General features: G+C 41.8%; 1 protein-coding gene across 2 annotated transcripts in view; it reads left to right on the plus strand.

Moving 5' to 3' along the window:
- Nucleotides 1–108: 108 nt before the first annotated feature.
- The window catches only part of CERS6 (ceramide synthase 6), a 324,715-nt gene continuing 311,312 nt past the window's right edge, over nt 109–13,511 (plus strand). Inside the window, exon 1 of one of the 2 annotated variants that reach the window (XM_001154789.7) lies at nt 109–718. In XM_001154789.7, coding sequence (XP_001154789.1) covers nt 549–718 — 170 coding nt within the window. In that variant the 5' untranslated portion in view covers nt 109–548. The remainder of the gene's footprint in view (nt 719–13,511) is intronic. The other variant, XM_016949972.4, reaches the window with a different exon arrangement.

Here is a 13,511-nt window from a genome sequence, read left to right on the forward strand (position 1 = left end):
GACCCACCGCCTCCGGGCGCACGGGAAGAGGACTGAGAGCCCTGAAACCCCAGCGGGGCAGGAGCCAGCGTTCTGAGCATGTGCGAGCCAGCCAGGGGGCTAGGGCGGATTTGGGGGGTCGACTTCAGGTCGTCGCCCTAAGCGCAAAGCGAAAGAGCGGTGAGAGCAGGGGCGGGCGACACTCCCCGGAGCGGTGCCCCTGCGCCCAGGGCGCAGCGACTGCGCCCTGCCCTCCGGGCGTGGGCGAGTTGGCCGCGTGTGTGCCTCGCTGTTTGACGCGAAGACGAGCCAATCAGGGCGGGCGGCCCGAGCTGCCATGTGACGGGCAAGGCGGCCCCTTTCCCCAGCGCGGCCAGAGGGAGGAGAGAACCGGGGCTCGCCGCGAGCCTTCGAGAGCAGCGGCCGCGGAGGAGGCGGCGGCGGCGGGCGGGAGCAGCGGCGGCGGCGGCACAGGCTCGGGGCCAGCCGGGCGCGCATCCCCGGGTGCCCTGCGCGGTGGAGAGCTTGGCGGGCTGCGGGTGCCGCAGGACAGGAGTGGACAAAGCAAGATGGCAGGGATCTTAGCCTGGTTCTGGAACGAGAGGTTTTGGCTCCCGCACAATGTCACCTGGGCGGACCTGAAGAACACGGAGGAGGCCACCTTCCCGCAGGCTGAGGACCTCTATCTCGCTTTTCCCCTGGCCTTCTGTATCTTCATGGTGCGGCTCATCTTCGAGAGGTAAGGAGGGCTGAAGCCCCTCCTCCCCTCCCCCTGCGCACACACACGCGCGCACACACTCGCGCGCTCTCTGGCGCACGCCCCCGCGCCCCCAACGCTCGCGTTCACGCCTCCCAACCTTTGTGTTTGGGGAGGGGTTGCTGACCCCCCTGCCCCGCTGGCTTTCTGGGAGCCAGAAAGGGTCTGGCTTGCCACGGATTTCCTCCCGGGCGCCGGGGAGGAGCCGCGGAGCGTTAGGGTCGCCCCCTGCCCTCCTCCTGGGCCCTGCTCTCCTCCCGGCAAGGGCAGGCGAACAAAGGTGAGCGGTGGTCGGGCTCGGGACCCGCCGCATTCCGCGGGGTTCGCCCCTCTCCGCCGGCGCGCCACGCAAGGCTGCCAGGCAGGGCTTCCCGCCGGGGTCCGCGCCACCCACCTGACAGCCAGGAACGTTCCGGACGCGCGGCCCGGAGGGAGGAGGAACCGCGCACACTTCAATCTTTATGCTCCGGCACACGGATTGTAGGGGTTGTGTTTCAAAAGAATTCGCCAGGGACTTCCTGGCTTCTGGTCGCTGTTTGGTTTTTATCCGTGAAACTATCAGGCCCACAGTCCTGGCAAATAGGGGATAATAGCATTTCAGGTTATTAGCGGTTTCTTTAAAAGAGGATATAACAGGACGGGTCCACATGCTGCAAAATGGTGATATTAAACTGATAACCCTGTCCTGTGAATAATCATAGACTTCTTTTTTGGTACTCGAAGGCACTTAAAATTTTGAGGAATTGTCATGCAATTGTATAGTTCCTCGGTTTGGTTGGATATCTCCATTGTGTCACATACAAACTTGTGTTATTCTCATGGAATTCGTTTTCGTCGCGAAACTAGATTGTGCCTGCCATGCATTCTCTGGGTGCTACTGAAAGAAAACCAGGACAGCAGCACACTTTTTTTTTTTCGTAACAGAAAATATTGTCTTCCCCTTTCTTGTACCCTCCCCTTTCTCTGCCCAATTCATCAGTAAAGGCTGAATTTCTTAGATCACAAAGTAGAGTTTAGATTGCATTTCTCGCTTCCACTCCGCCTTTCTTCCCCGCCTTCAACTCACCTTGGTTTTGTTTCTTAAGCTTTTGCTGGTACCTCATTTGCTGTTCCTGTTTGCCTGAAAACCACTGTTGAGGGTGGCAGAACGCGTCTTTTGAGTCATTTGCTGCTGGACGAGGCAACAAAGCTTCATGGGGACAAAAAATATCTTTTGTCTCAGGAGGGTATATTTTTCACCGGACAGTATTGTTGCTTGAAAACGAAGTCAGCTGTTCGCCTGCAGAAATTGACATGCACAAAGCAACAGACTTTAACACCTATGTTTAAATTGGCCTTATTGGTGTTGGTATTGGAGATCAATTGGTATTGGAATCTCATACAGATGTGTCGTTGATCCTATACAAAAAAGGATCAAAAAAGTCACAGCAGTGCTGTGAAAAAGTGGGTGTGTTTGCAGGTGTAGAGTTACCTCTAGAGCAAATGTTTGGTTACAGAAAATATGAACTCTATACAGTTTTGCAGGCTCTCCAAAAACAAGCACACTCAGGGATAGCAGGTTTGCTCTATGTTGGCACATAGTAGGGGATCTACACACAATTGCTGAATTCTGATAAATTGTGTCTGATAAATTCTGGCTGGGCTCACTTTTAGATAGATAATGCATTTGAAAGAGATGTGCAGTCTTACGTGTTGGAGAACAAAAGCATGATCTGTGCACAAAAAGCTGAATTTTCCTGACATCCTCCTTCTCTATGCTGATTCCAGGCTGTTCACTGTGTTTAAAAAAATTAAGTTGTTAGAATGGAGATGGCTTTGTACTTAGATTGTCTCTGCTTTTAAAAAGATAAACACTAATGTGATAGTTGAAAACTGGAAGTTCATTTTTCCTCTTTCTAAACATTTTTTATTTTCTTTCTTTTTTTCCATAATCCCATGACTCGACTTACAGTTTACATAGAGGGGTGAGCTGCTTTCAATTGTCAGTCACAGCAAATGTCCTCATATTGATATAAAGTGAGTTGGTCAGTTTCCTTCAGGCCATTGATCTAAGTAGAAGAGATTTAATGGCCTGTATGGAAAGTGAAAGTTTATGGTTAATGTTCAGAATAATAATTCAATATGGCACATATGTCACAGAATGCTACTGACTTTTGGAAGACTGTCTACTTTGTTTCTTCCTATGATAGCTCTGTCTTTAACAATTCAGACCTTCTCAATTCTCTGAAAATCCACAATTTAGTTGTATCTAGAGTTAGAAGTTCTGCATGTTTCTCCTCTTCTCAAACCTAAATGACACATTCTGGGATCCAACCTGTGACCTTCATCTCAGTAGCATCCATCAAGGGCCTGAATCAATAAAACAGAACCATTCAGTATTATCACTGCTACAACTCACATTCAATGGCCTTCTAGCATATTGTATATACATCCTTTTCTTTTGCAGTATTCTATAATGTATACGATGATTTTAAAAGCCTGTTGTGAATCCCTTTGTAGAATGAAATGCTTTTTTAATAGGAATAATTCTCTCAAGATTCTTCTCTTTGTATGCTTTGTCATTTATTTCAAAGCTGAGACCATACCTAAGAAATACCCGATTATCCAAGTCTTTATTTTACATTAAGTGAAGTCAGTAATGTCCTTGTTGAGGCTAAAATCGTGAATTTGAATGCCTTCTTCTCAGTCTTAGGTGTTTCTCTCTACGAAGAGAAACATCAAAGAATTGACTGAAATGGGCTTTGCCCAGTTAAACAGTCCTTTCTTTTTGTTTTCATCCCGGCTGTTGTGGTGTTGATAGTGGAGGCATTGGTAGCCAGAACATGTCACTTTATGACAGCATATGGACAGCAATATGGAAGCCCAGCATGGTTGGTAAAAAATGGGGCAGCCTAAGGTCAATGACTTTTGGCTGAGTCTGTGAAGATCTCAAAGCTTGGTGGTTTTTAGCATAGCCTTTATACCATACTTAACTCCGGGTAAGGACCAGGACCACTGTAGCGACCAATTGATTGACAGAGTAAAGTATGTGGGGTTTTTTTTTTTCCCCAACTGGGCTGTTTCTCTTAGAATAAAAATTGTATACCATTATATTATGTTAACTTGATCACAAAGAACAAAATGTTATTTATTAATAATATAGCATTGTCATCTATTTGATGAATTTTCTTGATTTAATGCTTGTTTAGATTCAGTAAGCCATTCTCAGGAACTATAATAAATGCTTCTTCCAACTTCACTTTTTCAAAAATGTGTTTTGCTGTGGTATTTATAAATGTGGAAATTGTGCTGAATCTCTTTAGAAATAAAAATTCTTTGAGTTATTGTTACAAATGTTAACTTTAATGCTGTGGATTTAGGAGAGATGCAGGAAGTATAGATCGGGAATCAGAACACTCAAATTCTAGTCAAAACTTACACTGGGGCAGCCTCCTAATTTATCTCTGTTTATTTTCTCATTTGTGTGTTGAGGCAAATGGTCTTTGTAACTTATTGTTTTCACCCTCCTGATTCTTTGATTCCTGTGGATCGTCTGTGCTTGAAGATTACTAATTATTATCTGATGAAACTTTGAAGCGGCTGAATGTCTTTTTTTTTTCTTTTCTTTTCTTTTGAGACATGTTCTCCCTCCATCACCCAGGCTGGAGTGCAGTGGCATGATCATGGCTCACTGCAACCTCCACCTCCTGGGCTCAAGCAGTCCTCTCACCTCAGCCTCATGAGTAGCTAGGACCACAGGTGCATGCTACCAGGCCTAGCTAATTTTTTGTAATTTTTTGTAGAGATGGGGTCTCCCTATGTTTCCCAGGCTTGTCTCAAACTCCTGAGCTCAAGTGACCCGCCCACCTTGGCCTCCCAAAGTGCTGGGATTATAGGTGTGAGCCCCTGCACCTGGTCAAGAGATTTTTTTTTTCCACAGAAATATTGTAGTCAATGGTTTTGTTTCTTGTATTTTTCAGCTGTGTTTAGAGTCAAAAGAATCATTTGGGCTGTTATCATTTATGCTCCAAAAAGCTACAGTATTTCAGAATAACCAACAAAGATTCTATAGAGAAAGCAATTGTTCTGTTTCCTTAGACCTCTTTTAGGTAGAACCCAGAGTAGGCCTGGCACCTCTTGTGATGACTGGGTAAGAATGAGAAGCTAATTCCTGCCAGATTGGCTCTCAAAATGCTAGGCTATGTGAGGAGTGTCATCCTTTGGGAGGCTGACAGCAAAGTCTGGCTTCACTCCCTCAGCCCAAGAATGATCTGCTGTCCCAAACCTTCAAGAAACGACAGGGTCTCAGTTGTGTCTGAGGGAATGTCTGGCCAGCAGGCTTTTTTTTTTAGATTTATTGTCCACTAGCCTTGGGTGAGGCCTTCTAGGATAGTTGAGAGAGCGAGAGAGAGAGAGTGTGAGAGCGTGTTCCTGGTTGCTGGTACTTAGGGAGAAAGGAGGGGAGTGAGTGAATGACTGCTAGGAAACAGTGGGGGTATCAGGTGAGGTTCATTACTGAAGGAATTTGTTCCTCAGTGTTCCTATAGTGTACCTTGTAATGAAGAGACTGATCTGATATATTTTAAAAGACTGTTTGGGAACAACTTGCATACAACCATGGTTTTCTCATGCAATCAGTGCTGGACGTTAAACCCTATAAGTGTTCCTTATTTAGCTTGTTAAGTTACATGGCAATATTCACATTAAAACTATGGATACCTGCTTTGCCAGAGACTAGTGTGTGAGGCAAGAGTGGGCTTCAGGCCGGGTGCAGTGGCTTATGTGGGAGGATCACATGGGCCCAGGGAGGCTGAGGCTGCAGTGAGCTGTGATTGCGCTACTACACTCTAGCCTGGGCAACAGAGTGAGACCCTGTCTCAAAAAAAAAAAAAAAAAAAAAAAAAAAAAGTGGTCTGCAGACATAAATAGCTTCTCATAGTTTCTGAATGACAGTGGATGTTTTGTTGGAGAACAACCTAAAATCAGAGGGTTGGCATTCTTTGCAGAACTTAGTACCGTTTTCTCATCTAGTAAAATAAAAAGTTTTGAATTTACACAGTGAAGTAGTTTGGCTATTTGTTATAGGTTAATTTATGGGTAAAAGGCATAACATTACTGTTAAGGGGCAGTGCCTTAGAATGGTGGAGGAGGTAGGTGAGATAACTTTAAATTATCACAATGATGTAATGTCATCTAGGATTATGAAATTAATACCCTGAGTTCACTTATGACTTCTCTGTTGAAAATATTTGAATTCTCTATGGACAGGGCTAGTTTTTTCTTGGATTCCTGGTTGTAAAGTGTTTCAGAAGTGGTTGCTCTTCTGTGATGGGGAAGGACAAGTGGCAGCAGAGGGAAAATGGGATTTCAGGTGAGTTTCCTCCATCAGCATACCAGTTCCATGGCTTTGTCAGACATTGCTGCACCATCCTCAGGCTGCCCTCTTGTATTTTACTAACTTGATTAAACCTTGTTGGTGAACACTAGAACCTAGGCCCATGTTGTATATTAAAAGTTTCAAATGTTATTGCATACACTTACATTTCTTCCTCTTATCACCAGGTGAAACCAGATTTTTTATTTATTTCTTACATAGTCGGGACTTTCAAAATTTTATTATTTTTTTTCCTTGCTCATCTTCTTTTGATTAATTTCTTAAACACTTTTGAGTCAGAATACTGGGGTTCCAGATTATATGTCTAGTTGTGTCACTTAATTTTTCTTAGGAACCATTTTTTCATTTCGTTTTTTTTAAAGGTAAACAGGATTGCCTCGTATAGCACAGTGATCCTTTCATATTAGCAATGCCTTGAGAATCTTTATTCTTAAGATTTTATTCTTTGGTTTCTTCCCCCTGGCCACCTTTTAAAAATGATTTCATAAGTTTTTTTTGGTCTCTCTTTCCTGACACCATAATCTTTATTGACATCTATACTGTAGCATGATTGAACACAAAAGGATGATTCTTTTATTTATTTACTTGTTTTTTGGGACAGGGCTTCACTCCATTGTCCAGGCTTGAGTGCAGTGCCATAACCTTAGCTCACTACAGCCTTGAGGCTCAAACAACCCTCCTACCTCATCCTCCCAGTAGCTAGGACTACAGGTGGGTGCCACCATGCCTGGCTAATTTTTAATTTTTTTTTTTGGTAGAGATGGGGTCTTGCTTTGTTGTCCAGGCTAGTCTCCTGGCCTCAAGTGATCCTCCCATTTCGACCTCCCAAAGCACTGGGATTACATGTGTGAGTCACTGCAGCCAGTCATGGTGATTCTTGCAATGTCTTTTTGGGGTTTCTTGTTACTAATGCTGTGGATGATTGGGTGCATGATCTGAAGCTATGACTTGGTGCTTACCATTTATTTTGTTTGATGTTTGACTATTTTGAATGACTGCCATTTTTAATGAACAACTTTTAAAATTTTGAAAACAATAGCAACAACTAATATTTATTCCTTAATGAGTTTATTACTTTACATGGTTTACTTTATTTAATCCTCTGTCAGGCCCTGTAAGGTGGATACTAATTTTTCCCTATTTTATGGATGAAATTTAGGATTGAGAATTTAGGAAATACACTTAACTTTATATAACTTAAAATAGCAGTGTAGGAATTTGGAACTAGGTTTCTTGATCTAACAATTTTGGTGTCTCCTATTTTAAAGTAAATATCATTAAATCATACTGTATATATATGGTTTTATATTTAGCCTTTGCCATTTAATGATATAATCTGAATACTTTCCATGTAATTGAACTTATTCAAAAATATTTTTAATGACTATATGCTATTCTACACTATGGTTATACCATAATTTACTTAACCAGTGTTCATATTTTTGTTGGATATTTAGGCCATTTCCAGTTTATATAAGTCTTTTAATTCTTGATGATTTCCTAAGGAATGTTTCCTAGAGGTGGCATTTCTGAGCCCAAAAGGATAAATATTTTAGTGTTCTTGATGGATACAAATTGCCAAATTGTTGTACAGAAAGATTATACCCATTCGTATTTCCTTATCAGAATATAGATTATTATCATTGGAAAAAATCTGGAGGCTGAGCACAGTGGCTCATGCCTGTAATCCCAGCACTTTGGGAGGCTGAGGAGGTTGGATTGCTTGAGCCCAGGAATTTGAGACCAGCTGCGGCAACGTGGCAAAACCCCATCTCTACAAAAAAACACAAAAATTAACTAGGTGTGGTGTTGCTCACCTGTAGTCCTAGCTACCTGGGAGGCTGAGGTGGGAGGATCACTCGAGCTTGGGAAGTGGAGGTTGTAGTGAGCTGAGATCACGCCACTGCACTCCAATCTGGGCGCCAGACCAAGATCCTGTCTCAAAACAAAAAATTTTTTTGCTTTGAATTGAAAAAAATGTTACTGTTATAATGTGTGTTCTTATATTGCTTATGATAAACTTATTTCAAATATTAATAATTGGTATTTAATTTTCTGTGAATTCAGGTATATTTTCATATGGGGATGAGGAGATGTAGTTTTTATCTTTTTTCTGTAAGAAATTGGTGGCCTTCAGGTTTTTTCTTACTTCTTAATGTGGAGAGTGGTCTTATCGTGGTCTATTTCTCTGGTAACATATTTATACTTTTTGTGTGTGTGTGTGTGTGTATGACAAGGGTCTCACTCTGTTCCCCAGGCTGGAGTGCAGTGGTGTGATCTCAGCTACTGCAGCCTCTGACTCCCAGGTTCAAGTGATTCTCATGCCTTGGCCCCCCAAGTAGCTGGGATTATGTATTTTTAATAGAGATGGGGTTTCACCATGTTGGCCGGGCTAGTTTCGAACTCTTGATCTCAAGTGACCTGCTCACCTTGGCCTCCCAAAGTGCTGGGATTAGAGGCATAAGCCACCGCACCTGGCCTTATACTCTTTTATTTATTTCTTCCTCCTGACTCTTCCCCACATGCTAAGTCACCATCATCAGGAAGGGAGCTTCTCAGATTTTAAATAGTGGAAGGAATACACTCAAGAGGATGATGAAGTAACTGATATTAACACTTTATTATGGAGAGTGAGGCAGAGAGAAAGGGCTGGGAGGAAGACTGAGGCATCGAGATTGAATGGGTCTTTATGAGGGAAAGAGGGATAGAGCCTAAATTAAAAAAAAAAAAACTACTCTACTTCTGTAGTGGATTATCTAAATTCTGGGTGAGGGAGACCCCATGTCAAAAAAACCAACCAAACAAAAAAAGACTTATTATTAGACTAATCACTAGGGAACTACAAATCAAAACCACTATGAGATATGCATTAGGATGGCTGCTATCAAAACAAAGAAACAAACAGAATAACACGTGTTGGCTAGGGTGAGGACAAATTGGATCTGTTGTGCACTGTTGGTGGGAATGTAAAATGGTGCAACTGCTATGGAGGTTCCTCGAAAAATTAAAAATAGAATTGCCATATGATACAGCAATTTTACCTCTAGGGGTGTACACCCAAAAGATTTGGAGTCAGGGTCTCAAAGATATATTTGTACACCCATGTTCATCATTCACAATAGCCAAAAGGTGGGAGCAACCCAAGTGTCTATTGATATGTGAACAGCTAAACAAAATGTGGCATATACATATGTCTCCACTTGTTTGGGCTGGTACAACAAAATACTGTAGACTGGATAATTCATAAGCAAGAGAAATTTATTGCTCACAGTTTTGGAGGCTGGAGAGTCCAAGATCAAGGTGTGAACAGATTTACTATCTGGTTAGGGCCCACTTTCTGGGTCACAGATGGCACTTTCTTACTGTATTCTCACATCACGGAAGGGGCGAGGTGGCTCTGGGGCCACTTCACTAAGGTCACTAATCCTATTCATGAGGGTTCAACCCTTGTGACCTAATCACCTCCCACAGGCCCCACCTCCTAACACCATCACACTTAGTTATTAGGTTTCAACGTGAATTTTGGGGGGACACAAACATTCAGACCATAGCAACATACAATAGAATATTATTCATCTTTAAAAAGGAAGGAATTTCTGCTACAGCATGAATGAGCTTTGAAGACATGCTTAGTGAAATAAGACAGTCACAAAAAGGCGAATACTGTAGGATCCCACTTATATAAGGTACCTAGAGTAGTCAGATTCATAGACACAGGTAGTGGAGTGATGACTGCCAGGTGCTGGAGGTTGGTGCAGAGTTTCAGTTTTGCAAGATGGAAAGAGTCCTGCATGGTGGTCTTGGTTGCACAACAATGTGAATGTACTTAATGACATAGAACAGTGCACTTAAAAATGGTTATGATGGTAAGTGTTATGCTATGTGTATTTTACCACAATTAAAAAAAATAGAAGATTTGCTGACTTGAAAGGTCACTAGAAATTACTGCCTTCATTTTCTTGGCTTGACATTTTTCTAGTTAGGAACAAACATCCCAGTTCTGTTTATCTCAGTTTCATCAAGCACTGCTTTTTTTTTTTTTTTTTAACTGCTTAATTCCCCTCAAATCTAGGAGAGCGCCTCTTCTTTCCAGAATCGTCTGGCATAGGTGGGTGGGAGGCGAGGGTTGATAGAAGGAAGGTTTTAAACCCAGAGAGCTCTTAAGTATCCCGTTTTTTTTAGAAGGCACTTGAACTGAGCATATCATTTCAAGTCCATTTGTTAATATGACAACTTAATAATAGTAAACTGGCTGCATGTGTAGAAGAGAAGAGCAAAGTGTCTGTAGAAAAGCACATTGCATAGTTTCAGAGGAGTCTAGGATTAAAGTCAAGTCACCCTGGTAAGTACACAATCCATTTAAAGCAAACCAAGATAATGAGATAAAACTCTCCTTAGCAGCCTAGGCCACAGGTATATCCTATGGAAGCTCTGGGTGAGTGAAGATCAGATTTCATCTTCCTCCCTAGCTTTCAGTTTAATTTTCCATGCATTTTACAAGCAAATGATTCAAACACTTGAGTATTTAAAGATGATTTTTCTCAAATGCTGCATATTATAAAAACAATCTGATTAGAAGCAGTCAGGTACATATTATTCAACAGTAGTTTTTGAAGTTTAATATTTGGTCATTGTACAAAATACTGTTTTCCGTAATTGATCTGTAAGAATGTTTTGGGCAGTGCTGTTTTTCTTCTTTCTTCTTTTAAAGGAGAACTTCCTTTTTCTCTCTACTGGTCTTCAAAGTGGGCTTCTCTTGGACCACTCCTGCCTTCTATTCCTACTTTTGCTTTTACTATTATAACTTAGAATTCGGTTGTGGGGCTTGTTTTTGACTAGGCTGAGGTTAGAGATACACAAATGGTTTTTAATTGCAGGAGAGATGCATTCCTTCACTAGGTAACCTTTTGCACACAGTGACCTAAGAATAACATTTGTTTGTAACTCGCCGTTGTCTACATAAATGTCACATCTTATCTTTGAGGTTTTCAGGTTACAAAGCTACTGTTGCTCTCCTGAAGCTGTGATTAAGATTGTATTTTCTTTCTTTCTTTTCCTCGATTCCTCCCCCACCTTCCTTCCCTCTCTTCTTCCTTTGTCACTTCCTCCTTTCTTATTATTACTGATACAGACCCTTTCTTAAAGACACAGGGAAGTCTTTGAGAGAAGAGGAGCAGCATAGAGTTAAGAATGGGGGAGGGTGTTAGAAAACCATCTAAAATCTTGTCCAGGGACACAGTTTGGCAAGTATCAGAGTAAAAGCTGCCAGCTAGTCTAAGTGGCTCTGTAGATCTTGTTTTAATAGCTCACCATTTCAAAGCAGAATAAAGTGACTTGGTGGTTTAAGCAGTGGCAGTTTTGCACACAATAGCTTGAGTGAAGAAAAACTGAGAATGAAGCAATCAGTCATTTGGGCATTATGGAAAATGGGAGACTAAAAGGGCTTTGTATGTCAGTGGGTGTGTGTACATCTTTGCATGGATAGACTTGATAACAGTATATTTAAATTATGTTGCTCTTTTGTATATCTATTGCAATTAATAGACATGTATATTTATTTCTAGCTAGAATTGAAAGGAAAATGGGTGGGATATCAGAAAGATTACAGAATTCAGGTTTAAATTCAAACAGTGCTGTTTATCACCTGTGCAGTAATAGACAACATATTCTCTCAAATTTGTGTCCTCTCTTGTAAAATGGAGAATATGCCACTTTGCAGTATTGAGCACTCTGCAAAAATGTACATAAGGGGATTCAATGAAACCTGGTTCTTAAAAATACACGTTGTGTAGAAAATAATTGATACCAGAGTACAGTATTGAGTACCTGCTTGAGAAATACTGTTCTGTGATTTGATTTTCTAAAATAAAATACATGGGTATATGTGTGGGGGGGCCCAAGGACATGGGGTCATGGTACAACTTGTGGAAGCAGTAGGGCCTGTTTACATAGTTGATGCTGGACCTGGAGGATTTACTTGTTCTATTGAAGAGTAAATATTTAGAGTTTTAGACAGGCCCTGAAACCCCAATCTTTTCAGCATTGTGCCGGTTTAGGGAGGAGGATGCTTTTAAGCCTTTTCTTCTCAACAGTTAATGATGTGGGTTGTATACTGGGGACCTGTGGAAAACCATTTCTAATGGTGGAGTGTTAAACAAGTGGGGGGCCGCTGTGTGCCACCGAGAGCCTGGCCTCTGCTCTGGCTTCTGTGCCTTTGGAGAGAGACCCCCATCCCCAAAGATGGTCTCCCTCTGGGTGGAGTTTTCTCTGGAAGCTGCCTTTCAGTGATATGCAGATATCTCCACCTACTTCCCCTGGTCTAGCCCCAGTGATAGTTGTTTATTGCACGCAGTCTCAAGGGAAAATTGATTGGGTATTTGACCACTGGTAAGGGCACACATCAAGTTTGGCATTTATATTGCCTTAAGACCTGGGCTGTGTTTTGGCCCTGCCACTTGCTAGCTGCTGGTCTAGGGGCAAATTACTTAACCTCTGCAAGCTCAGTTTTCATGTGAAACTCATAGGGTTGCTGTGAGGATTAAATGAGATAATATTTGCATTGTGTTTAGGGCAATGCCTAGCTCAGTGAAATAGTGGTTACTTGTTCTTCAGGTTTATTCACACACACAGTCACTTTCTGAGTGTTTGTCGGAACTCTTATTTTCAGAAATGGGACTTCACTGGCCTTACCTTTACATCATAGACCTTTACCATAGACCTCATTCCTGCATAGATCCCCATTTTCCCTAGTTAGGGCTGTCTGTGTACAGAGTTTTACTTTCCCTGTTCTCTTTTCCCTTCTCTCTCTTTTTTTCCTCTGAGGAAGATGTTGATTCTTCTTCTTGTGGCTGGCAGAAAACACCCCTAGCAGCTTAGTGAAGAATGGGGCTTTGTCCACTTCACACTCATGTAATGCACTTTGCTGAGGGTGTACATTAATATTTGGACAGCTCAGAAACATTTTTCCTAATAAGAGCCTCCCAGAAATAGGACAGCCTCAAGACAGACATTTATTGATTTCTTTCAGAATTTTAAGCCTAGTGGATTATCTTAATTTGATCCTTAAGAAAAAAGAAATTCAGTCTAGTGACATTGGGATCACATTTATGAAAATGGAAACATTCAAAATTAGCTGAAAATAATATATGTATGTATTTTTTTTCTTTAAGAGAAATAAACCTGCACCCCCAAATTGGAACTTCCATTGGTGTGAATGTGACGAACCTAGCCTGACTAAATTAGTTCAGAAGGAATTTGCACCTGCTTTCAACTATAGGCACTTTTCCAGCTCTGCATAGTTTAAATATAATTTGTAAGTAGTTAGCCATGTAAATAATTTAACAAACCTGCTCATTTCTTAAGGCTTTGTTAGAGACATCTTAGGGTGGTGAAAGGGGACAT

This window comes from Pan troglodytes, chromosome 13 (genome assembly GCF_028858775.2).
Source record: "Pan troglodytes isolate AG18354 chromosome 13, NHGRI_mPanTro3-v2.0_pri, whole genome shotgun sequence".
Taxonomy (NCBI): Eukaryota; Metazoa; Chordata; class Mammalia; order Primates; family Hominidae; genus Pan; species Pan troglodytes.